Genomic DNA, 25,683 nt, shown 5'->3' with positions numbered 1-25,683 from the left:
AAGCCCTGTTAAGCAGGGAGTTCTCTGCTGAGGGCAAAGAAGTTCTTGCTTGAGGAAGCATTTTATAGAACATTCTAAAGTTGGTGGAGCAAAAACAGAAGAACAATTTCTTTTTCTTTTTTTTTTTTTTTTTCTAATTAGTGCCTTCAAACATACACTGCCAAATCTCTCTTTCCTTAAAGAACTTGTTGGAGAAATCTTCTAATTTTCTTAGCACTTCCACTATTAAAAAACTTGGTGCACTCAATGTAAAGTTCTTATCTCATTCCCTCCATCCACCCACCCAAGTTGTCTCTGTGAGTAGTGGCCAGAGAGACTTGAAGTGTGGGAAGGAGCTTGCAAAAGGAGGACCAGCACTTGCTGATTCACTCCTCCATTCACTTCAGCATTTAGAGTAGAGAAAGTATCATCTCCCTTTTTCCATTTCGTCCCCTTCCTCTTCCTCTTAGGTTCTTTTTCCTGCATGATGAATTGGGGTTAGCCCGAGGTAGATCATGCTGTCATAGTCCTCTTCTGGTGGTTGCTGCTTCCCTCACAAACCACACCTGGTCACTGGTGCCTTCCATTTGTCAGGTATTGAAAATGTTTGTTCTCCCATAAGAACAAACAAGTTGTTTGTGAAGGCCAAGAGTTAGGATGGTGGTTTCTCACTGCACAATTCACTGATATAGGGGAAGCTCAACCTTTTCCAGTCACTTCCCTCCTCCCACCCCTGGTAGAACACCCTGTGGTCTGTTGCTGGATTTCCTTTACCTGGTGGCCCAGCCTGGCTTTCTCTTTAGTATTCATTTGATGCATAGGAAACTCATACCATTCACTAGCCACATTGGTTTGAGTTAGACACTTATCCCTCTTGCCACCCTGCCAGCTTTTCACTAATTTCTTTTCTCTCATTCAATAGGCATAGAAGGCAGATCAGCAAGTTCACTGAATAAGCAAAAATCCACCTGGGGATTCTAGTTTGTCTTTCACATAAGCATCTCTATGAAGGATTCTCTTGGAGCCTGTTCCCTCAATGTAGCTTAAAGATAAGGAGACCAGCATCCTCCTTCCTGTAGGGAGATGTATGAAGTGCTAAACAACTATGATTCCAACAGTTACAGATAGATAGGTAGATAGATAATTAGATAAATAAATAGGTATGAATAAATATAGATTTCCCTTACTTTCCTTTTGCTGGTTATACAAATTGGAAGTGGTATGACTGAGATTATGACTGAGATAAAAGAATCAGAGCTCACTTTGTAAGCCCTGGAGGGGGTGTCTGGACCTCAATTTTCTATGGAGAGGAATATTGATACTTTTTCCTCTTAACCAGGGATCTAAGTTGCCATTGCTAAAGCCACAGGAAAATTTGGCTCTACACCTTTTTAGTTACACATTTGCTCTTATTGTTTTCCTTGTCAGGAAGGCTGCAAAGATAACAATGTTTGAAATTATTTTAAGTCTCCACAAAAAGCGGCAACTTTTCATTGTCAGTCTTAACTTAGCATCTTAATTAAATCATCAGCTTTGAACCAACAGCATTCATTTGACTCTCCGAATGTATTTCACTAAATGTAATCTTCTTTATCTACAAAGCATCCCAGTGAATGCATTATATCCTAATCATATTCAAGAACATGATCACGTAATCCAGAAGGCCGATATTCCATTTCCATTTTTGTTGGAGAGTTTGTTTTTGATTAAAGGGGACATTGCTGGCTACAGGGCAGTGGGCATGGGAGGCAGAGAGCCAAGTATAAAGGAACAGAGAGGCAGATAGTATATAGGCGTCAGAGCCTTCTGAGATTCAGAGGAGAAATAATTATTAAGAAACTAATGAGTGGGCACGGGTGAACTGAACTATAAGCTATTTCTAAATTTAAACTGCAAATCCCAGTATTTGCATGGGATTTGGGAGGAAAAGTCCAGGTACTACTCAAGAGAAAATACTGAATGGACTAAGTCTTTTTAGAGAAGAGTGGTACATCATTTTTGCTGCTGTATTGAGTAAAAAAAACTGAAAAAGAGCAGGGGCAGACCAGTTAGGGGGCTTTTGCAGTAATCAAGGCCAGAAACAATGGTTGTTACCGGGCCCAAGATGTCAACAGTGGAGATAGTAAGAAGTAGTTGGATTTTGAATATGTTTCAAAGGAGCTAACAAGTTTTTCCGATGCATTCAGTATGGTTGTGATCAAAAGAAAGAAGTCAGGGGTGACTCAAAGAGTTTTGGCTTGAATTACTGAAATAATGGAATTGCTATTAATAATGGAAAAAGTCTGTGAGAGTAGTAGGTTTGGGATGATAAGGGAGATTAGATCAGTTTTGAACAGGTTAAGTTTGAGATGCCTAATAATCTAAGTGGAGATGTTGAGTAGGAAGTAGAATACATGAGTCTGGACTCAGTGCAGAGAACCAGACTGGAGATGTAAATTTGAGAGATATCAATACATAGAAATTATTTAAAGTTAGATACTGGATGAAAATCACCAACAGAATGAGTGAAATAAGAGGAAAAACTATCAAATACCTGGCTCTGGGACACTCACTCAAACAGAGATCAGAGAGATGAGGAGAAAACAGGAAGGGAGATTAAAACAAGCCTGAGTAATAATATTGATAAAATAAAATTTAATAAATATGTAATTTTTAGACTTAATCTAACTTATTTTTTTCCATAAATAGTTGAATGAATTTCTACCTTTGTTGAGGAAAATTTGATTTAAAAAAGAAAATGATATGGATTCCAGATTTTATAACAAAATAATGTTTACATTTTAACCCAACTCTCATTTTTGGTCTGCAAATAAACTCTTCTCAACTTTCAGTCTACGTGAGTACAGTTCAATAACATTCTTTTTTCAAAAAATGACATTCACCAATGAATAATAAATTCTCATACCCAGGAACTGTTTCCTTGCATGGCTGCAACAGAGATAGGAGAATTAATGTATGTCCAACTGTCTTGCTTTTTAAAACAGAAAACTCTAGATGACTTACGGCACACTGTTTGACACCTAGGAAGAGAACTTTCTTATTTTATTCTAAGTCTCATGGCATGGTATCTCTTTCAAGTTCTTTTGGGATTCATTGGCTGGCTTATTACTGGCAAATACAGAAGCGGGCATTTATAAAGTAGAAAAGCAACTCAGAGAGTAGCTTGAAAAGATGTGTCAGAAATTTGACTTCTCTCTTCTTCTTTTTTTTAAAAAAAAAAAAAAACAGTACATAATTTCTTATAATGAGGTGGAGAATGTTCTCAGCAAGCTCCCAAGGACAGGGAATCTCAACTGAAAACCATTAGAACAGAACTAATCTTCCCTGGGGGCGGAGTAAAGTGGATCTTGTGTTAACTTGAGGGTTATGTGTGGGGCAGGGAGGCTGAACATATATTAGCAAAGGACGGGCCACAGAAAGGGAAAATATGGAGGAAGACAACAGCTTAGTGACAAGAAGATTGTATATAAGCATGGAGGAAGAGATGGGGAAGAAATGATGATCATGATGATGATTTTCATATGTAACAGCTACCTTGAAAGCAGGTGAGGTAAAAGAAGAGATCACATTATTAATAAGATATATGAGAAGCTTTTTGTTTACTTCATTGTTTAAAACTTTTTACACAAAAAAATTCATTGTATAACATCCCAACTCAGAGAAAATCAAAGTAAAAATCTCCATTATTTATCAACACTTCTTGAGTAACTCTGGTCTAATTCTTGAGTCTGCATGAATCAAATCATATCAGACAACTGAACCACATTAGCAGCTAAATTATTAGCAAAATTATAGTGGCAAATGGAAAAAAAGGATAAAACATTATCAGAATATCAATGCAAAGCCAAAAGGACATTGCAGAGAGTACTCTGAGATTGAAATGACCATATGGGGCAAGAATGCACAATTCAAAATTTGAAGTTCCAACTAGACTCTAGGTGCTAGAGGATCAGACTTAAGCAGTGTTACACAACTTCACAAAAAGGAGGAAATCAAAAAATTTCTTCATGTAATAATCACTCTGGAAAATGGTTCTTAAGTAGGCCCAAAGGAAGCATAATTTCTTAAGAAACTGGGGTGCTTTCTCAGAGGAAAAGAGGCTGGTGTCCCACAGGTGATTTTTGAACTGCTCCACTGGCCTACCACATTCCTCAAGGGATTGGTTGCTGCTGTTGGATTTCCAATTAAAGTTACCTTGGGAACCACTAGTTTAAGCAATTTCTTTCTAGGAGGATGCCCTTTTCTAATTTCCATGAAGAAACTGTATGGGCCAACGGAAACTGCTGTCATTTGTCAATATCATTCTTGTATTGCTTTTTATTATTATTGCTGCTAAGCAGAGAAACATTTATCTGTAACCATGTCTCTATAAAAAGTGGGAAAACAGATCTACTGCTTAGTAGGGTAGCGTGTTTTATTCAGCCCACCTAATTCATTTCTGTTACTTCCTTGGTCCTGTAAGCATTTGAGATTGTGATTTCTGATCTACTGCATTGGGCATTAGGTGCTGTGTGTGGGCTAAGATCCACCAAACCTGCCATCTAGTGGCAGTCGGCCTCACCACCCTAGATGACCAAAATTTTCAGGTGAAGTTGAGCTAAATGCAAATGTTGAAAAGAAATGTTTTGGTTATAAGTTAAACTCTCACAAAAGGTTGCAAGTAAGACATCCCCTAAGAAAAAGTACAAAAAGGTTGGAGGATCAGAAGCACCTGCAACCAAATAATCATACTTAATCCCTAGTACAAAGGGGTCTCATGAATCTGGTGAAGCAAATCAGGGCTGAGAAAAATAAGTTAATTGCAGCTGTTTTTAAGAAAGAAGCCCAAGAAATGATGCTCAAATCATTTTTGGTAGGAACAATGAGGCAGATATCTTTTGACAGACAATGAGGCAGGCTGACAGGCCCTTGCAGTTGGCCTTCAGAGGGGCGGATTTAGGTGGGCAGAGACAAATGGGATTTCCAAAACCCAATAAGGAAATCCCTCTGATAAATATTATACCTTAAAATTTGCTTTCTGTATGATAATACTGGTTTATGGAAAATCCCAGTGACTAGAAATCTTCTAGGATTTTACTGGATGATTAAAGGATTCCAAAATTTGAGGGTCTGGGATGGCTCTAGTTTGCATTGTCTGGTATAGTAAAGGAAATTTAATGGCCAATTGCTCCCTTAACAAAAAGAATTAAGTCAGAGTACCATCTTACTCATGTTTCCAGAGACACAAACATACATGTTTAGGTGAAGAGAAAAATAAGATCTAAATACAAATGCCCCTTTTCCAAATTTCCTAGCACTTGAGCTTTTAGAAAGGACTTTGAAGGATATGAAACAGGAGAGCCTGGTAATGCCCTCAGAGGCCCCTGAGAGGAATTCTGATCAGACTACAAGAAAAAGTTGTTTAGAGTGTGGGAAGGAAGAATTTGAAGGAGGAAGATTCTCATGAGAAAACTGCACTTCCAGAGGGCTGAACTTAGTGAGGAGGCTTACAGATACCGCACAGGGCCTGTGCTGTACTGAACAGAAACACAAGTGAATATGGAAACAGTGGAGTTGTGAGGGGAGTACAGGGCAAGACAGGGAAAGCTGTTTAAGTAGCTGCTATGACTGGGAAAATCATGGAGAGAGAGGCAGAGGATTTTTAGGAAGGTTTCCATGTGACATATTACAAAAATCCCTGTGGCAGCCCATTGAAGGAGATCTGCAATAACCATCTACACCATTCTTCATGGCTTTAGGATGTTTCTTTGAAGAAGACACCATGCAGAGACTGGCCCTAGATAGAGCCAGTTATATTCAGGCACAGTCTCTGTGTGGGTGCAGGAGTCATTGTTTGTCATTAAGCTAAGATGACAGTTTGTGGAATTCAAAGTGAAATGATTTCAATGCTGATTACAGTAACCAATGTATTTTGTTTTCCATTAGCATAACTAAAAGATCATAAAGCACTGAAAGACATCTAACTTTTCTTCCTTATGGTGAGATTGGATCAGCCCATTCTAGAGAAAGCAGTTCAAATTTTCAGAAAGCCCAAATCTATCCTTGGTTAATGCATCGGTGTTGAACTTCAGGTCAGTGAATAAAATGTATAACCTAATTCTCTTCAACAATTGTATTTAATGAATCTAAGTTAAGCTGTGGGATCACAGAACTGCAACAGATTATGATGTCATTTCTCCCTTTTGGTCTCTCAATCCTTATTCAAGGACTACAACAGATGAAAAGTGTCCTTTCACTTTTCTCAAAGATTTTCCACAGTTTTAGGGCTAAAGACTTATTGACATGTATGGATCATTAATATGCCAACATACCTAAACTTCTAGGCAATTATGATACAGAGAAGTTGGGGTGGGGGATCCTGGCAATCTTTTAGTGGGTTGAAACCCCGAGTTTTCTAATCAAAACATTATAATGACTTCCACTGTTCTATAAATTTTGATTAAAACAACTAACTTTATACTTTCTAATTTTAATACATAATAATCCATATACATATGTAACTTTTAACAATGCATTTGATTTTGGAATGTTTTTTGTGAAGAAAATAAATATAAGTAGAAATTTAGTTATCTTAATCAGAACATAAAAACATGTAAATTTTAAAATTTCTTCTATATATAATATTTAATGTGAAGATAGTAAAAAAAGGTTTAACTAAAATGTTAAGCATATGTTGGAGGCTATGATCGTGCCTTAAAAATGAATTGTAATAAATAATAAGCAAAATTTTTCTATCAAAATATGGAATATCTAGAGAACAAAGGAGACAGGAAAAGAGGGTTCCCAACCATAGTTCCCTAGGTAAGTGGAGGTGGCTTTGTGGCAGCTTCAGGAATAATGGGGGAGAAAGATGATTAAAAATATTAGGGGAAAAAAAAAAAGCTTTCCTCAACTAGTCTCAGGCTTTCATTGTTAATACCTAAGTAGAAATGAGGCAAACCTAAAGGAAATCAATACAAACCTTAGTTAGTGTTTAAGAAACCAAATCCACCTGAGTTAGTTATATAGGCATTGTCAACAGTCTGCTTTGTTGGGAAACTGGCTTAAAGGGTGGCCTGGGATATGGCAGGAAATTTGGCAAGTGCCACACTAAGATTTTTTCAGGCCTACTCTAATTCTGTTTTCCTTGGCTCCAACCTCATCCTTACTGATGTTTCCACCTTGGTGTTGTATCCACAAACAGGCAGGTGAGCCAACTGCATGTCATTTCACCCACACACAGAGGAAAAAAATGTTCTTCTCCTTCAGAAATTTCATAAAGATTCTCTTTGGGATGTTTGGAGGGCCGATTAGCCTTTGCCAAATTAGAGTTCTGAATATTTTGTCTTATTTCTTTTTGAAAGTTAAATACCATTTATTTTTCTCAGTTAGTGGAAAAATCTCACTGAAATTGCTCACTCAAATTAAGCAGTGATTCATAAAATTATTTATTGAAATCAGTCTCATTATTTTCACTTCCCCCATGCAGCTAGGCCCCAAGAAGCTCCAAAACCAATAGCCAAGTTAGGCAAGTGAGGATCCAGCAATTACCTGGAAGTGATCTCTGTGTCTGTTCATTGAGACTGAAAACAACTTCCACTGCAGAAGAGAGACTCAGATCATGTCACTTCCCAGCTAAAATGGCTCCCCATGAGCCCCAGGACAACTTTGAGACTACTTACCATTATTTATTAAAATTCAAACCATATCATGCTCTGGACCCCTTTATTCATCCATCAGACCCACATCCTTCTGTCCTCCACTCCAGTCATGATGAACTCGTGCTATTCTGTCTTGTCTGAAGCAAACTTTTCTCCCATCTCCTACTTTTCCTTCAAATACTAATGTAGGCTTTCCTGACAGATCTGGGTCAAGAACTATGTTAAAAGAATGAATGGGCTCAGGTGCAAAGTATAATGGAGAAATTAAATAGCACTTCCCATTTTCTCTTTTTACTTTAGTCCTTTATTGTGCAACTCCACTATGTTTTAAAAATAATATCAACTACATAGCCATAATCATTGACAGAGTAGCCACCACTGAACTCATAACATTTGAAATTTGGAAAAGAACCCTGGTGTCATCTAGTTCTGCCCATGAGATTACAAATGAGAAAGCCATGAGGAAATCTATCTATCTAGGAAATCTACCCTGGGAAATCTATGAGGGTTGGCATTGAAGGAGTCAGCGCATTAGTTAAAGACTGAATGGATCTTCTGATTGGGGGTGGGGAGTGGGGCACAGGTAACAGGTCCCATTAGCAGCACTAATGGTGTGAAAGAAGGAAAGAAAAGAGGAGGAAAGTGCTAATTGAAGAGGCAACTAGGAGAATGTAATTACATGGCCTGGGATTCATTCATCATAAGACATTATGAAAATGTTCAATCCAATGAAAGTGAGCAATTTATGGGTAATGTTTGTATTCTTCAATTAAGTCTGCTATACTTTAGGAAACTATATATTAAATATTCTCAATTTATCAGCTAGTAAGTTTGGTCACAAGTAAGAAGAAAAACTTGGAAAACAAGAAAAAGAAGAAATTTTTAAAATTATCAACTAATCATTATATGGCAATCTACTAAAGAGTGTTTCATAATTCTAGTTCATTTATTTCTTAGTAAAGTTCATCTATATCTTTTTAATAAAATAGATATGTATCCTTAAATACTATATAGGAAGGCAAAATTAGAATTTACAATATTAATTCCTCCTTCCTACCGTGGCGATTCTAAATAATGCACTCCTCCACACACATTTCTATACATTCTAAATTGATACACACATGTATATATTGCCCTGAGCCTTGTTGATTATATTTTAGTGGGAAAATAAAAATTGAAAGAAAATTTACTAAGCTATGCCTCCAAATATTACACTTTTTATATAAATGGTCATTTTAGCATAACTGTATTTATCATAATTAATAATTAACACATTTTTGAAAATTAAATAAGTGTGTACCATGAATAGCTAAAATATCATGGTATGGAAATGGAATGGAAACTATTAATATAAAGGGAACTAAAGCATAACTCAGAAGTGTACTAAAGAGAATCTACACATGCAACCAGTATTTGCCATTTATTAATGACAAATCATCTTTTAATAAGAGCTCGTTTTAAAAGGGAGCTTCTAAAAGTTTTCTATTTTAGCATGAAAAATTAAAAGTGTAATTTCTTTAATTATATATGTGTAATATGTCATAGTAAGTAATATTTTAAGGTAAAGATAACAACAGTCCTGTAAAATAATGCCTTTGCCATTGTAGTTTCTAATGCATAACGCTGATGGGGTTATATTTCTCACTCACCATTACACTTACCTCCACATCTTGGAATCGGTCCACTCCACATTACTTTTCCATCCATAAGAATACATGTAATTGTTTCTGTTCCCTGGGTTTTAATAAATCCTTCTTCGCAAATAACCGAAATTGAACTTCCTAATTGAAAGTTGTCCCCAAACCGCCTTGCATTGATTGGTATTCCAGGATCAGGGCACTCATTATGTCCAAATGCTTTAGAAAGACAAGCATACAAAAACACACCAGCAAGCAGCATTAGCAAGAGAAAGCTCCTTCTGTATTTTGGGTAAGAAAAAGTGATGTTTAAAAAGGTTATGCTTATTTCTAGAAAAGCCTTTTATTTATTGTTTGTTTTAAAATTTTGGAGAGTGTCCTCTGACCATACCTGTTTGCCTGTGATGTGTAATAGGTGCGATTATTTTAAAATATGAATTGTACTCTAAAATTATAAAATTTTAAAATATAATTTTTTCTGCTTATTTTTGGAGATCATTAGGCTACCTAAGACTGCAAGTATTTTCAGTATAAGCTGGTCAGAAATCCAATATGAATACAGAGCAGGTTAACTATATCTTACTGGAAACTTTTCTTGATTCACTGTGTCAGGAATAGAGAGGCAGTCTCATTGTGAGAATTAAAGTGAAATGTTTCAATCTACTACGGAAGTTTTACAATTTCTTTATAATTTTACATGACATTTATTTTCTGCTAGTAAAAGGGAAGTGGGTTAACTCTTTTACAATGACTGTGTTCTAGACACTATGATATGTTATTATCTCATTTAGCATTTAGAATAGCCTGATGAGGAAAATATTACCAATGGCCAATGTTAGAAAAAGTTAAGTAGCATGCCTCCAGTCATAGAAATAGGCCTTGATAAGATTAAAATAAATACCCTGGTTTGGTTTTTAATTTTTTTCTCAACAACATATTATGTCTTCAGTTATCTCATGTCTCTCAGCAGAATGTGAATTCTTGAGCTCAGGGCCACTATCTTAATTCTATCTTGTTTCTCCCATGGTGTGCAGCAAGCCAAGTTATAGCAAATAGCAGAAGTATAATGACGATGTGGTTATTTGCATTTTTCATAGATTAAAGATTAAATAAGCCATCCAAATTTTCCTCTTTATTCATCTGGATGACTAATTATGTTTAATAATTTTTAATTTAGTATAATATAAATGGAAGAACATTTAAAGTGGCAAAGTCTAAATGAGTAAAATATCTTTTATGAGGTGTGTACAAGTTAATATTATATTCATATTGCATGAGTACATGCAGTTATTTTAAATTTTCTTACTAATCATCATTTTGATATTGTCCATAACGTGCATAATTTTATTATCCTCTTCATTTCAAGGTAAGCAGTTCAAAAATATTAAGGTAAGTTCTAAAACATGTAAAATTTTTTTTGTAGGCACAATTATTTCTAATCATTGTTTTATTTTGTGATTTAAAAGAAAAAAGCCCTCAATTTTGATCAAGCCTGGTTGCTCTAAAATATAATGCCTGACAATTTTATTTCAGAAAATAATGAATCTTAGTAGTAAGCATTAAATAAAAGGATTTGCACATGATCAATTAAAGTATTTACTACAGAAACAAACAAGGAATAAGGAGGCATATTTGCATAATAACCTGAAGGTACCATAAACATTAAAGTAAAAATATAAATGCATTTAAGATAAAATAAAACTTGTAAATAGATGCATATGCATATCTGTCTTTACACACATATGCAAAATATTTTAAAAGGATTTTCAGAAAAAGCAGCCGTTTTATACAAATCTCTATGACATACATCGTAGCTAATTTAACTTTAATGATGTGCAATTTCATGTCGACAACTTATTAGTGACAGTTTGAAAAGACAAGAACTGTGTTTGTTATTAATTGTCAATGTTCAGCATTGAATAGGTGATGATGGGGGCAAGCAATGAAATTCTTTTTAAAGGGCAACATGAAAATCTGGAAACTAAATCCTATTGTTATGTGATATTTTATATTTACTTATCAAATTGGTCTACATCTGACACAGTGTGGAAGCTTCATGGAAAAGCAATAAAAATCACTAATATTCTATGGCTTCATTAAAACATTTGCAAACAGAAGTATTAGTATATAAAGATATTAATCCACTAAGATTTTTTCTTCTTTGATTCATCTTTTCACTGTAATTATAAGCATTTTTTTTTGCAGGTAAATAATATTCATCTTTTTGAAATGCAAAAAAAAGAATATGAGTGAGAGACAATACCTAAAAAATTCCAAAGACATCTCAAAACTAAAGAAATATAATAAACATAACAACATGAGATGGAAATCTAATTGTTCGAAAGCCAGGTAAACAATAATAGCTAATGTGATCATTTACTAAGTACTATGTACTATGCTAAATTATTAGGTTATTAATTATGAAATGTCCGATTTCTTGAGTACTAAGTTTGACAGTTGATATCTCTGACATTTCACTTTGACACTTCTTTTTTTTTTCTTTTTCTTTTTTTATTGTGAAGGTACATCCTTATTTTTTCAAATGCACATTTTGGGTTATCTTTCAAAATTTCTTTTTAGAGCAATTTTTATAAAACCATGGATAAGTCAAAAAATTGTGTTATTTTTGAGTATGAGTTCCATTGTGGAACTAATGTAGTGCAAACAGCTTGAAATATCAATGAAGTGTTTGGGAAGGATGTGGCTAATGCATGCATAGTACAACAATGATTTTGAGAAGTTCCATTCTGATAATTTTAATCCTGAAAATGAGCCCATGAGCGACCTGAGACCAAGGTGGATAATGATGAGCTGAAAGCTGTAGAAGTGAATCCATCTCAACATACATGTGAATTAGCAGCAAGGTTTGACGTTACTATTCCAACAGTGTTGGACCATCTGAAACAAATCAGCAAGGTAAAGAAGCTGGATAGATGGATTCCACATGAATTAAATGAGCATCAGAAGAGAAATCCTCTTGAAGCTTGCTTTTCAACGCTGTCACAACATAAAGGTGAACCGTTTCTACACTGTATTGTTACCTGTGATGAAAAATGGATTCTTTTTGACAATTGTAAGTGTTTGGCACAATGGTGGGATAAACATGAAGTGCCAAAACACAGTCTAAAGCCAAATATTCATCCCCCCAAAAAAGATAATGGTGTTTGTTTGGTGGTCCAGTGCTGGCATTATCCACTATAGCTTCATGAAACCTGGTCAATCAATTACAGTGGATGTCTATTGCAACCAATTGGATGAAATGATGAAGATGCTTGCAGTTGAGCAGCCAAGATTGGTCAATAGAAACAGGCCAATCCTCTTGGAAGACAACACTCAACATGTTGCACAAGCAACTGCTCAAACTACAGAGGCTGGACTTGGAAACTCTGTCATTTACTCAATTCACAGACCTTGTACCAACTGACTACCACTTCTTCCAGGCTTTGGAACACTTCTTGCAAGGAAAAATATTCAATTCTCAACAAGCTGTGGAAAACACCTTTAGTGATTTCATTGCCCCTTGCTCTTCAGGCTTCTTCACTACTGGCATACACAAGCTACTGTTAAGATGGCAAAACTGTGTCAATAGTTTAGGTGCATACTTTGATTACTTGTACTGCTTCTTGTTTGAGATATAATAAACTAAACTTTTAATTCAAAATCGGACATATCAGATTTAATGACCTAATATAAATAATGTATTATCTAATTTATTCCTTACATCAACCCATTGTGGTTTTACTGATTAGTGCACTGCAGCTCAGTTATAAAACCTACAAATGGGCCGGGAGTAGTGGCTCACGCCTGTAATCCTAGCATTCTGGGAGGCCAAGATAGGAGGATCGCTCGAGGTCAGAAGTTCAAGACCAGCCTGAGCAAGAGTGAGACCCCGGTCTCTACTAAAAATAGAAAGAAATTAGCCAGACAACTAAAAATCTATGTAGAAAAAATTAGCCAGGCATGGTTGCACATGCCTGTAGTCCCAGCTACTCGGGAGGCTGAGGCAGAAGGATTGCTTGAACCCAGGAGTTTGAGGTTGCTGTGAGCTGGGCTGATGCCACAGCACTCTAGCCCAGGTAACAGAGCAAGACTCTGTCAAAAAAACAAACAAACAAACAAACAAAAAAAAACACAAACCTACAAATGTAACAAAGCCAAGATCTGAAGTTGTATAGTTTAACTTTAAAGCTAATATTCTTAATTGCTAAAGTATTTTTCCCCATAGTAGCATTGCTAACTCAGCTCAGTGGTCCAATGCCCCAAAGGTGAGGATTTCCTTCTCTATGATGCTTTTGTTGCCTTGTATATTTTTTCTTTGGAATTATAATTCTGTGCTACTATTATTTGTCTGAAGTCCCCTATTGGTTTATGAATACCTCGAAGGAAAGATCTATTTCTCTTTTATGTCTGCATACAAATAACAGAACAAAGTACATGATATATGGTAGGTATGTTTGAGTTTATGCTAAGACACAATAAATATATTGGCTGATATAATAATGAAAAATATATTGGCTTATGATTATATTTGAAACATATTTTCTTAATGTTCCTTAAAGACCTCTCAGAAACAGAAATGTCATGATAGAGAGTAAAACGTGGTTAGAAATGAAGGACTAAATGACCATCCTTGGCACAATTAGGCCTCTGGCTTGTGCAACACTGGAGCTGTTTTTTGTGATCCTTTTCAAGTTCTATTTTATAGAAATATGTCATATAGAAAAAGAAACTTACTGTTGTAAGTTATGTTAAAGCCACGTCCTGACATTGAATGGTCAGCTTGAAATTCCAATCGCAGTATATGACTATTACTTGTAAGATGGGAAGGCACCTCAGCCCCCGTAAAGGTTCCAAGAATTGGAGAATCTGGAGAGTCACCATCTTTAACAGCAAGAAAGTCAAACTGGGATTCCAGATCAAAGTCATTGAAAGAAAGATGTATTCGGCTTCCTGGATCAGAGATTATTGTCCAGATGCAATTTAAATTATTTCCATACCCTTCTGGGTAATCGGGAGAAAGAACTGTTCCCATTGGTGCAGTGAAGTTAGAGAGGCAGGGAACTGGTAAAATAGGAAGATTATAAAATACAATAAATATTCAACAATAATATTTTACCTTATTTTTTCATATTCTACAATTATGATAATCAATTAGCAGCTTGATAAAATAATATCAAACAATATATTAATAAATTATCATATAAAACGGAACAAAAAGGTTACCATTTTTACATATTGAAAAAGGCAACTAGGACTTTGGATGAACTTAGGACTACATCCTTAAATATGCACAAAAATATAATTGGAGTAATAACATTCTTTTTGATATTTATCATGTTTGTGTTAGAGTGCTATACAAAGTTTTAGTTTCGGTGTTTAAAAAATATATCAGAGAAATGTACAGAGGGTTTCATAGAAAGCAATAAGACTCTTAAAATGGCTCAAGAGAAAAAATATGTAGCTATTAATAGTACTGGAATCCTGTAGCTCAAAAAAATTCAGGGTCGGGGCAGTGACTAGGTGAGTTTCATTCCTGTCATAGCCATGGGATACTCTGATAGTTTACAAAACAAATGAGGAGATGAATTAACTTTTATAATAGCCATCATTAGTGGTTAACACTAAAAGAACAGCTAAATGAGAGCTCCAACATCACACTAATATGAAGTCTTTCCCTTGTCCCCATTTTCTTTTTTAACTTTTAAAAACATCTGATTACACTCAGAAAGCAGAGGGAAAATAAAGAAAAAAAAAATGATCTATCACTCTACAGAAATTGAAATTAAAATATTGATGTATTTTCTTCTAGTGTTTTTATTACATATTTTTAACAAAATTGAATTCATACAATGTTATAACAAATTCTGTTTTCCTTATGTTTAATATGTGAGTTTTCCAGGTAATTAAGCATAATTTATATTCATCATTTAAAACCATTAGCCCCATTTATTTATATGGATATGAAAAATTAATCTAAATATTCTCCCAATGTTTAACATTTAGAATTGTATTTTTAATTTTTTTGAAATATAAATAACACTGACCATCTTTATGAAGAAAGCTTTCTTTGCTAATAATTTTCCTTGAGATACATTTTTTTAAAACAAGCAATTAGAATGAATTCAGATTGCAAATGTGTTTGGTCTGATTACATTCCTTATACCCTCCAAAAAATCTGAAATCACATTTTAAAATCATCACATTTCACATTTGAGGGGGAAAGAAATCTTTAGTTCTAGCTTCTCTTGAAAAGTTAAGACATTTCAGTTACCTACCCCTTCCAGAATGGGAGTGCACCTACTTATTCATGTTCCCCCTTCACTCTCTTACCTGCCTGCATACTGGAATCATTTGATTCTATCACTCTTCATCTAAACTAGGGGTAAAAAAAAGTTTTTCTGTAAAGGAGCAGGAAGTAATTTGGCTTTACCAAACCATATGAGCTCTTTTGTAATTACTTAATTCTGCCATTGTACCTGGGAGGCAGTCATGGACAATCAGTAAATGAAAGTGCATGGTTAGTTCCAACAAAATTTATTTGCAAATCCAGGCTGCAGGCTGGATTTGCTATACAAACTGCACAACCTGTTTGCCAGCTCCTGATCTATATGATCCTTACCTGGGGCAAGGGTTTACCAAAGTCACCACCCTAATCTCCCTTATCAGAGAGATAAGTAAATGTTTATATCATATTTTAAATCCTTAATTATATCTGATGTAGTTTTTATGTAACTTTCTTTGACCCAGTGTGTTATACTTTTGTTAGTATAATATCACACAAATTTTATAACTTAATAATATGCTTTAGTATCCATATGAACACTTTGCTTTTACAAAATTCTCATTTCTTTCTTGCCTATTTTTTACTTAGCCTGTATGTCAACATAGTAGATCAAGTTCCCAAAGAAACTGTTAGGATTTTGATTAAAATTGCAAAGCAATTTCTGTAAAATTTATTTATTTGACATAATGTCCTCTTATTCAGGAGTATGGCATCTATATCTATTTTATTCTTATAAAATTTCTTTTTGTTGTCAAGTTCTATGATTTTCTTTCTATGAGTTATTTGGATGTATGTAAGAATTATTTCTATGTATTTTATAATTGATTTACTAAATAAATTCTCTTCCAAATACATTTTCAAATTAGTTGTTTCTAGTATATAGGAACATTATTAATTGCTACCTATTTATTATAAATCAGAATATTGAACTTAATTATTTTTAAAACAGTAAAAATTTATTTCCAGATTTTTAAGAATTTTTTAAAAATTGGTTTCATTCAGCAATATTTTAAATATTTTCACTAAATGCATTGTGGTACCTATTAAAATGCTTTTAATTATTTTTATTTTTGGTTTGATATATTACATTAACATATTCTCCAGTATCAAGCTAACATCATCTTCCTGGAAGAACATCTTGAATTAAAGATCTTCATTGAAGTCTTTTGAAGTATTACTAAACTTTAGATGACGTGAACAATGTATTTTGTTCTCTCACAACAAGAACTTCACAAGGTGATCTTGGTTAAAGATAAGAACTGATTCTAAAATAAAAGGGTTTTGTTAAAGAGTTCTGTGCACTCTTCTTCTCTTAGACTTAATGAAGAGCAAACATAATATATTAATTAGAAAAATTTCTGCCAGATTCTAAAAATACCCACTTTGTTGTAATGTAATGAAAATAATATTTAATTGAATTTTAAAGTGCATCAATAGATAACACAAATTATATTTTTGTTGTAGTTAAACTTGAATGTCTTAATGTATTTAGAGAAATATGTTCTTTTAATTCAAGCATATTGTATATCATAAATATTAATGAATTGTATTCTGTCTAATATAAATAAATGACACCTCATGCCTTAGTGTGAGCATCTACAAGCAAAAATAAGTTAATGCATTACACATAGAATATAAGCTTTAAATATTTTAAGTGCTTTTGATTACAAATAAGCATACACTATCTTGTTAAAATAAATGGGTCTATTAGAATTAGTTCAGATATGTAATTTCCATAAGAAGTATGCTATCTATAAAGTATAAAATGCCACTAAATAAAGTGTTATAAGAGCACATATTATATATATTTTGCCATTACTAAGTGAACTATGTTAACTTTATTTACATCTGTAATAAAATTTATAATTTGGCATAAGCACACTTGTTAAGGATAGTATCACAAAGTGCTACTCATCCAAAAATAATTACATGGTTCCAGCTCTTTGCAGTTAATTACAAAAGCAATTATATGCAAGGACAGGGTAACATATGCTGTCTGGAAGTAAAGCATTTGGTACTCACAGATACAGATGGGTATGTTTGCAGACCATTGGTTATTCTCTTGACAAACAATGGATTTCTCTCCAATTAATTCAAAACCAAACTGGCATTCAAACCTTAAAACATCACGATTAGAAAACCCATCGCCTTCTCTAATTCCATATAAGGGTGTACCAGGATCGCCACAACTTTCTTTCTCAATTTCTGTAAAATTAGAAGATAAAAGTCACCTTCCAAGGGTTGTAGACATATGATACACATACTACAAGTTTAGTGAATATACACTCTCTATTATGCAGATATTTCAGAATAAAAGATAAATATATTCCCCAATCTTGTTTTTCTTTTGCCACTCTTAAGGGCATGTTTTGAAGAAATGATCTTTAGGGAACATAATGTTGTATTAATATTTCTTTATTTTTGTATATGGGGAATCTGAGGTCATCAGAGCTAATGGGGTTGCCAGAGGCCATGTACCTAACAGTTATAAGATCTCAGATTTTCTGAGATCTGTACTACGTATATACATACACACGCACATACATATACATGCATATGTTTCCTCCAAATCCCAAAGACTTTTCTTATTCTTGTAACCTCTACACAATACAGCAAATCCTTGGATCCTGACTAGGACATGAGAGAACATTTCCTGCCTCTATTCTCCACAGAACTCAATGAATATCTCTAATCAAGGATCTGTTACTTTCTCTGGTACTTATTGGCTAAATTACTTCCCCAACTAGACAAAAAACAAATAAACAACCACCAAAAAAAAAAAAAAAAAAAGAAACCCACAAAAAATGCTACTCAAAGGAAGCAATCAATTTGTGTTCCAAATTATCCAAATTATTCAGCTGCATTATGTTCATTGATAAATGTTTATTGGATGAATTAGAAAGGATTGAAAAAAAATATTTTAAGAAGGGCTGGGTGCAAGTGGCTCAAGCCTGTGATCCCAGCACTTTGGGAGGCTGAGGCAGGAGGATGGCTTGAGGCCAGGAGTTTGAGAACAACTGGGGCAAAAAAGCCTGTGTCTTTTTGTAGAGCCCATCTCTACAAAAGAAAATTAAAAATAGGAATATTAAAAAAAAAAAAATTAGCTGCCATGGTGGCCCTTTCCTGTAATGCTAACTACTCAAGAGCCTGAGGAGTTTGAGGTTACAGAGAGCTAGGATCTCTCCAATGCATTCTAGCCTGATTAACAGAGTGAGACTCTGTCTCTGAAAATAAAATAAAAATAAATTATTTTAAGAGCACCATTAAAACACCCTTTTGAGGTGTATCCAAAGAAACTTCAAATATCTGGGATTGTCATTGGCATCTATATTTATATAAATATAAAAATACTCCCTACAAAGACCATGTAGTATTGTTGTATAAATGTATTGCACTTTAACTTACACTGTCAGTATTATTCTATACCTTGTTCCTTTTTTAGCAAAACAATATGTTTTAGAGATACTTTTGAACAACCTCATATCCTTAGCAGAAACCATAGATGGTTACAATGATTCCTTTAAAACACTGGATTTGATTAGTATTTTATTTAGATATTTTTATCTGTAGGTGACATTGGTCTATAATTTATTTTCTTGTGCTGTTACAATCCACTTTTAAAATCAAGAAAATAAACTAGTATTTTTTTATATTTTGCTAGTCTTTAGGTTAATTTTTATAACAACAGCAGGAAAAAAACTGGATCCTTGAGTGTCGGAACTCACCCAAAAAAGCTGGCTGAGTCTGGTAATTTTAAGGTAGTCATCTGACTAACATTTTAAGTTCTTCTAAGGTTTTTTGTTCCATCGAAGTATTTTATTTTATTTTATTTTACTTTTGGACCAATATTGGCAATTTATATATGTTACAGAAGTGACATTTTCCAAGGTTTTTGCCAGGTTAGCAGTTTAGTAGTAACAGAATTGTGTTACAAAATTTTAAAATATCTCCGTTATAAATATGTCATAAATGTTTCTCACTCCTAATGCTATTTATTTGTGTTTACTCTCACGGTTTTCTTTGTTCATATATCAAAGGGTTATTAGATTTATTAGTCTGCTTAAAGAACCAGCTTTTGCCTTTGTTGATCCATTCTATTGTTTTGATTTTATTTAAACATCTTTCTTTTTATCTCTTTGGATTCCATCTTTAACTCTCTTTTGGATTATTTCGCTATTCTTTTTTCTATTAAAACCTTCTTGAGTTGAAATCTTAGGGCATTTTCATTAGTTTATTCGTTTTCAACCTCTTTTCTTTCCTAAAAATAAAACAAATTCAAAATCTCTAAGTTTTCTCTAGGGTACTGCTTCGATATGGAGAGCTTTTATTGTTCACTTGTAAATAGTTTGTAGTTTCCATTTTGATTTCTTTAACTCAAAAATAATTTCATAGTGTTTTAAAATTTATGAATTGGGCTATAGTTTTGATTTTGATTTCTAATGTTATTGCTTTAGTATTCAGTATATGTATATCCAGGTCTCACAGTGGATAAATCAGTGAAATATATTCAATTCAATTTGTTATATTGGTCAAATTGAAATCATTTATGTCCTTAATTATTTTTTGTCTACTGGCTCTGACAGTTTCTAAAAGAAGTTTATTAATGTTCCAAACCAAGTGTGGATTTTACCACATTTTGTTATAGTTGAATCAATATTTTAAGCTATCATCAGTTATTCAGGTTATGCAGCAAATATTTATTTGATCACTTTATATAGTAGTCCCCCTTATCCGTGTTTTGCTTTCCAAGGTTTCAGTTATCTAAGACCAACCATGGTCTGAAAACAGGTAAGTATAGTATAGTAAGATATTTTGAAAGAGAGAGAGAGAGAGAGAGAAGCCACATTCATATAACTTTTATTATAGTAGTATATTGTCATAATTGTTCTATTTTATTAGTTATTGTTAATCTCTTACTGTACCTAATTTACAAATTAATCTTTGTCATAGATATGTATGTATAGGAAAAAACTTAGTATTTATAGGGTTCAATACTGTCTGTGGTTTCAGGTATCCACTGGGAGCCTTGGAATGTATCTCCATGAATAGGTGGGGACTATTGTAATTTTATGTGTCAGATGCTGTTCTAGGTATTTGGGATACATCAATGAATAAATAATGATTCCTGCTCTCTGGAAGCATATATTCCATTGGAGATTTGCAAACTATAAACAATAAATAAATAAATAACGTCTTATTTTAGAAAGAGATAGATGCTACATAAAAAAACGGTTGAGCAGGAAATATGGGTGCTAAAAAGGTAGGTTATTGTGGGGTGACATTATTGGTAGGCTCACAAAGTTTTATTACTCTTATACTTTCTAAAGGAGGTTGTTTCTGTTATTGAAAGAATAGGTCCTTCTTCATCTAAAAATATCTTTATTTTACCCTCATTTTTGAATGATAGTTGGTGAGGTACAGAATTTTAATTCAAAGTTATTTTCCCTTGACATTTTGAAGATGTTTTTCCCTCGTCTTTAATCCATCCAGTATTCCTGATGAGAAATATGATACCAAACTGATTTTAATTCTCTCATAAGTAATCTGTTCCCTGCTCCTTCTCCTCCCTTTCTGTTAGAGTTAGGATTCCTTTTCAGACTTGCTGTTTTTAAATGTACTGATTTTTAAATCTACTTTTTTAACTTAGTGCTTGATAGATTACTTCTGTCAAATAACTTGTAACATTGCTTTTCCAGTTCTAGGAAACCATTGCCATTATTTCTTTTAAAAATATTATTTCTTCCATGTTCTCATCTCTCTGAAACTCCCTCACATAGAATATTGGAATTTGGGATTTGGCCTTCATGTTGCTCAAGAGCTTTCAGATTTTCATTTTTTAAAATTCTCTATTTTGTACTCTAGAAGAATTCTATATATATATATATAAATTAAATTTCAGTTTACTAATTCACTGTGCAGTTTTATCTAATCTCAAATTAGCCTATATGTTGAAAAATTATGTTGTAATTTCCTAGGCATTTAATGATTGTTATTATTTCTTATTGTTTCATAAGCCCCTGTTATTTCTTCATGAATACAATTTCCCCTTTTATTTTTTGAGGATATCTAATGTAATTAATTATTTAAAAATATTTTATGATTGCTCTTTTAACTGTGTTTCCTTGGATATAAGGAAAAGTGTACTTAGAGAGTAGCAGAGTGAAAACAGATGTGGAAACAGATATTACTACAAAGGTTTCTGAGAGGTTGAACTGGAATTGGAGGAACTGGTGTGAACTCATATTTAAAATATAAATATAGATAGATATGTATGTGCAATATATATATATATATGCGCCTATATGTCACACATACCCACACATATATATACACACACATATATATGTACATGTATTTTCTAGCTCCATCCACTGAGAGTCCTAAAAGCAATAAACCTCTATAGAAACAACATTGAGTATGCAGATCTTGGTTTCTACATACCATTCTTCACTAAAAGGAACCAGAGAGTCTAATTCTAGGGACTGGGTGAGGATAAGGACCGTATGAGCCTGGAACACCTTGTTGTGTCCAAAAAATAAAAAATAAATAAAAAATAGAAAGGAAGTACTTAAAGAATGATGATGGGGATGTATCAAAACAACATAAGACATACAGGCCAACTTGAGGAAGCTCCACTGGCCATTATAGAGTAATTTAAACATCAAAACAATGACAATGACAAATTACAACACATTGAATAACATTTAAATACATAAAGTTATATTGATGTTAATATAAACAAATAAATAAATGAGACATAAGGAAAAACTCTTTCTCCATGTAGCATGACAGTTTATAAATGTAGAATGGGCAAAAAGGAAAAAAAAATATTTAGCAACCATCACAATGGTTGTGGATTCCGGGCCAATGTTTGATTAAAAAAAAACAAGATACTACCTCTCTGTTAAACATGTATCAATTACAAAGGTGAAAATGGTATGTTGCCATGGAAAAATCCGGAAGACACCAATTTTACTAGGTGATCAATGATCAAATAACTAGTGTGGGATATATTGGTAGTGTGTGCCTCCTGATGTGGTCACCTAAAAAGATAAGCATCATTTTTGTGGTAATCCTGTCAAGAATGCATGGTTTATGTCTGAATATGGGAAAAGATTGGATGGACCCAGACTGAGGGATGTATGACAGAAGGAAAGGCCTGTATTCTTTGAAACTATGAAGGTCATGATAGGGAAAAATTGAGGAACTCATCCAGGTTGAAGGAAATGAAAAAGGCATGACAGCAATAAGATGCAGGTTATTGAATTTAATCCTGGACAAGGAAGAAAAAGAGACTTTTATTTTCCTTTTGTATAGGTAGTGAAATTTTTTGGCAGCGATGTATTAATGTTGATTTTATGATTTGGATGGTTGTTTTGTGGTTATATAATAGAGTCTTTGTATTGGTACAATTCAAACTGAGTGTTTGGGAGTGATAAGGCATTATGTTTGCAACTTGTTCTCAAATGGTTCTGTGGTGGTTTTAAAACATGTCTGCAAATTCTTTAATACTTCTCCTCCTATCAAAAGGTGGAGTAAAATTCCCATCCCTTTGATTATTTCCCAGTATTATTGACTAGCTTTTAACAAATAGAATGCAGAAGAAGTGACACTCATGACCACTCCTTTCGGCTCCTCTCTTAATGCTACTAGTTGGAATCTACAAGATTCCAATGCCTACACTCTTTTCTATTGTTCCATGCTGCTTGAGAGAAAGAATGGAGAGAAGTATTGTAAGCCAGGTACTGGAATAATTGGGGAAAGAGGAAGGATAACTTAGGTCCAGTATTGGAAGGGAAAGAATGGTAACATTGATTTTAAGAGAGGTTTTTATCTCTATTGCTTCAGAACAATAATTCCACCTCTGCACAGTACAAAGGTGATTTTAGAACTATTTGGATTTCTTCAACTTTCTTACCATGGAAGGCCCTTCATGATCTAAACATTTCTTGCCTCTCCAGTCCCCTTTCCCACCATTTCCCCACAAGCAACCTAAGTGTCAGACATGTTGAAATACTTGTTGTTCCTTTTCTTGTCTCCATGCCCTTAGCTATGTTGTCTTCTCTGCCTGCAAAGAACACATTCTCCTAGTATGTAAAATGGAGAAACTCCTACTTATCTCTCAAGGTCGAACTATATCTCCTCCATAAACACTGTCTTGAGCTTGCAAGCACGGTTAGTTGCTCCTTTCTCTGGGCTTCTATAGGCCTGGGACATACTTATAATGGTCCAAGTATTTTTATTATAATTATTTATTTACTCAATGTCTCTTTCCATGAGCTTTTATTTGCTTTGCATTTCAACTGTCTGTACATATGGTGATAACAAACATTTATATATAATTTGTGTGTAAGGCAAAGTTCTAAGCTGTTACATTTAATACTGACACAGCCTTATGAGGACCCAAAAAGGTAAAGTAATTCATCTAAAGTCACACAAATTGTAAGTGGTAGAGCCGGAATTTGAAATCAATCAGTGTGGTTCCAGAATATGAGTTCTTAAGCACTATACCATCTCTGAGAGCCTAATATTCAAGAAATAGTTATGGAATAAAGAAGGAAAGAAGACAATAAAGAACACACAAAATGATGTGGTTCTATTAACAAACAATATAAACGATCACAATCACAAAATCCCATAGTTAGAGAAAAGCTACATATATAGAAAATCATAGGATGATACATATTCCAGCCATGTCTTTTGAATAAATTAAATTTTATAGTTATCTTGTAATTAAAAGATGTAAATGCTGGATATCTTCTGTGTATCCATTGAGAACCATTATCCATCTTTCTTTGCCCTGCTTTTTTCCCCCCACCCCTACTCATCTACTTCCAGAATTGGGGTAAAAGCTGATCCACATGGATTTCTAACAGCTAGGCTCCTGTGCTATCCTGCTGTCTGTGGGTAATGGGGGATTGCCAGGCAACAGGTGGCATTTTGGCAGGAATCAGGGGTGAAAAGATCAGGAAGAGAGTGTAGTAGGATACTTCTCCCCAACTCCTCTGTCTGATCACCATATGATGACTGTGTCCCTTTACTGAAAGCTACTTTTATGTGAGGCAGCCCTCTCCATATAGTTGTCCTCCGAGCTGTGGTTATGGTTCCTGAAGGTAATAATGGCTCCCTGCTGTCCCTAGCTAAGGATATTGTACAACCTCTTGTTAGTTTCCTTTAGCTCTGCCCACGCATACCCAGTATGAATGTGCCATTTGTTTCTTGCAGGGTCTCTTACTGATAAAATATAATTTACCATTGAAATACCAATTCTACACAAAAAGAATTTAGTTAGCATCCCACTGATACTTGATTTTGTTATCTTGTAATAATTTTCTCTCTCAGAATATAAAATGGGCTTCAGATTTCTTTAACGAATGTTTCCTCTACTGTGTGTCAGCTAAATATCTGTGCATCATTCACAACTAAATTTGGAAGGAACAAAGTAAGTATCCATCCCAGTGTCAGAGGTTAATACCCATGGAGCACATGGTTCTGCTTTTTTTCTTCCCTGCTGTTGTAGGCAAAGAAATCAGAAGCAGGGGAAGAGGTGCTGAAATAAATGAGGATAGGAGGTCAGAGGAAATACAAGCAGAGCACTCAGATTGCTGTCATGCAGTGAGTAGAGAGCGATATTGGAAATACAAGTTTAAATGGCAGTGGCTGAAATTTGTAGAAACATGGCTTTTTCAACATCATTTCTTTTTTTTTTAGTGACCAAGTAACTTTGATCTTTGATGCCTGAAGTAGTACACCCTAATTTTAAATTCAATCAGATTTCCAGCCAAAGAGTAACATCTGGCCTTAAAGTGACATGGAACTACTCATTGATCAATCTCTGACTTCACAACAGTTGACACTGTAATTCAAGTGCTTCACAGAGAAACTGTGTAGGTTAAAAGAAAGTGATCTGTAAAACTTGCAGTTTTGCTGATTCTTAATGTTAAGAAGTCTCTTGGGAATCTCATTACCTTAGCAACGGGCTTACAAAGGTTGTGAAATATAAAATCATACAGCCAGAAAAGACCTTGTGAGTTAAACTAGGTCTCACCTTTAAACATCTGAAAGAAATGAGACTATAGTCAACATTTAAAGAGATATTGAGAAGGAAATCCATAACTGCCCAGGGAAAGTAAAAAGGATATAT

General features: G+C 34.1%; 1 protein-coding gene across 3 annotated transcripts in view; it reads right to left on the bottom strand.

Moving 5' to 3' along the window:
* CSMD3 (CUB and Sushi multiple domains 3) overlaps positions 1-25,683 on the bottom strand; it is a 1,111,380-nt gene that overhangs the window by 385,315 nt on the left and 700,382 nt on the right. For all 3 annotated transcript variants that reach the window (XM_069466068.1, XM_069466069.1, XM_069466070.1), the window contains 3 exons: positions 17,562-17,744; positions 13,991-14,317; positions 9,281-9,475 (listed from right to left, as the gene is read on the bottom strand). In XM_069466068.1, the coding sequence (XP_069322169.1) occupies positions 9,281-9,475; positions 13,991-14,317; positions 17,562-17,744 (705 nt within the window). The remainder of the gene's footprint in view (positions 1-9,280; positions 9,476-13,990; positions 14,318-17,561; positions 17,745-25,683) is intronic.

The sequence above is a fragment of the Eulemur rufifrons genome, chromosome 3 (genome assembly GCF_041146395.1).
Source record: "Eulemur rufifrons isolate Redbay chromosome 3, OSU_ERuf_1, whole genome shotgun sequence".
In the NCBI taxonomy this organism is placed as follows: domain Eukaryota; kingdom Metazoa; phylum Chordata; class Mammalia; order Primates; family Lemuridae; genus Eulemur; species Eulemur rufifrons.
Note: the sequence above shows the minus strand (reverse complement) of the source record. Positions and strands in the feature narration are given on the sequence as shown.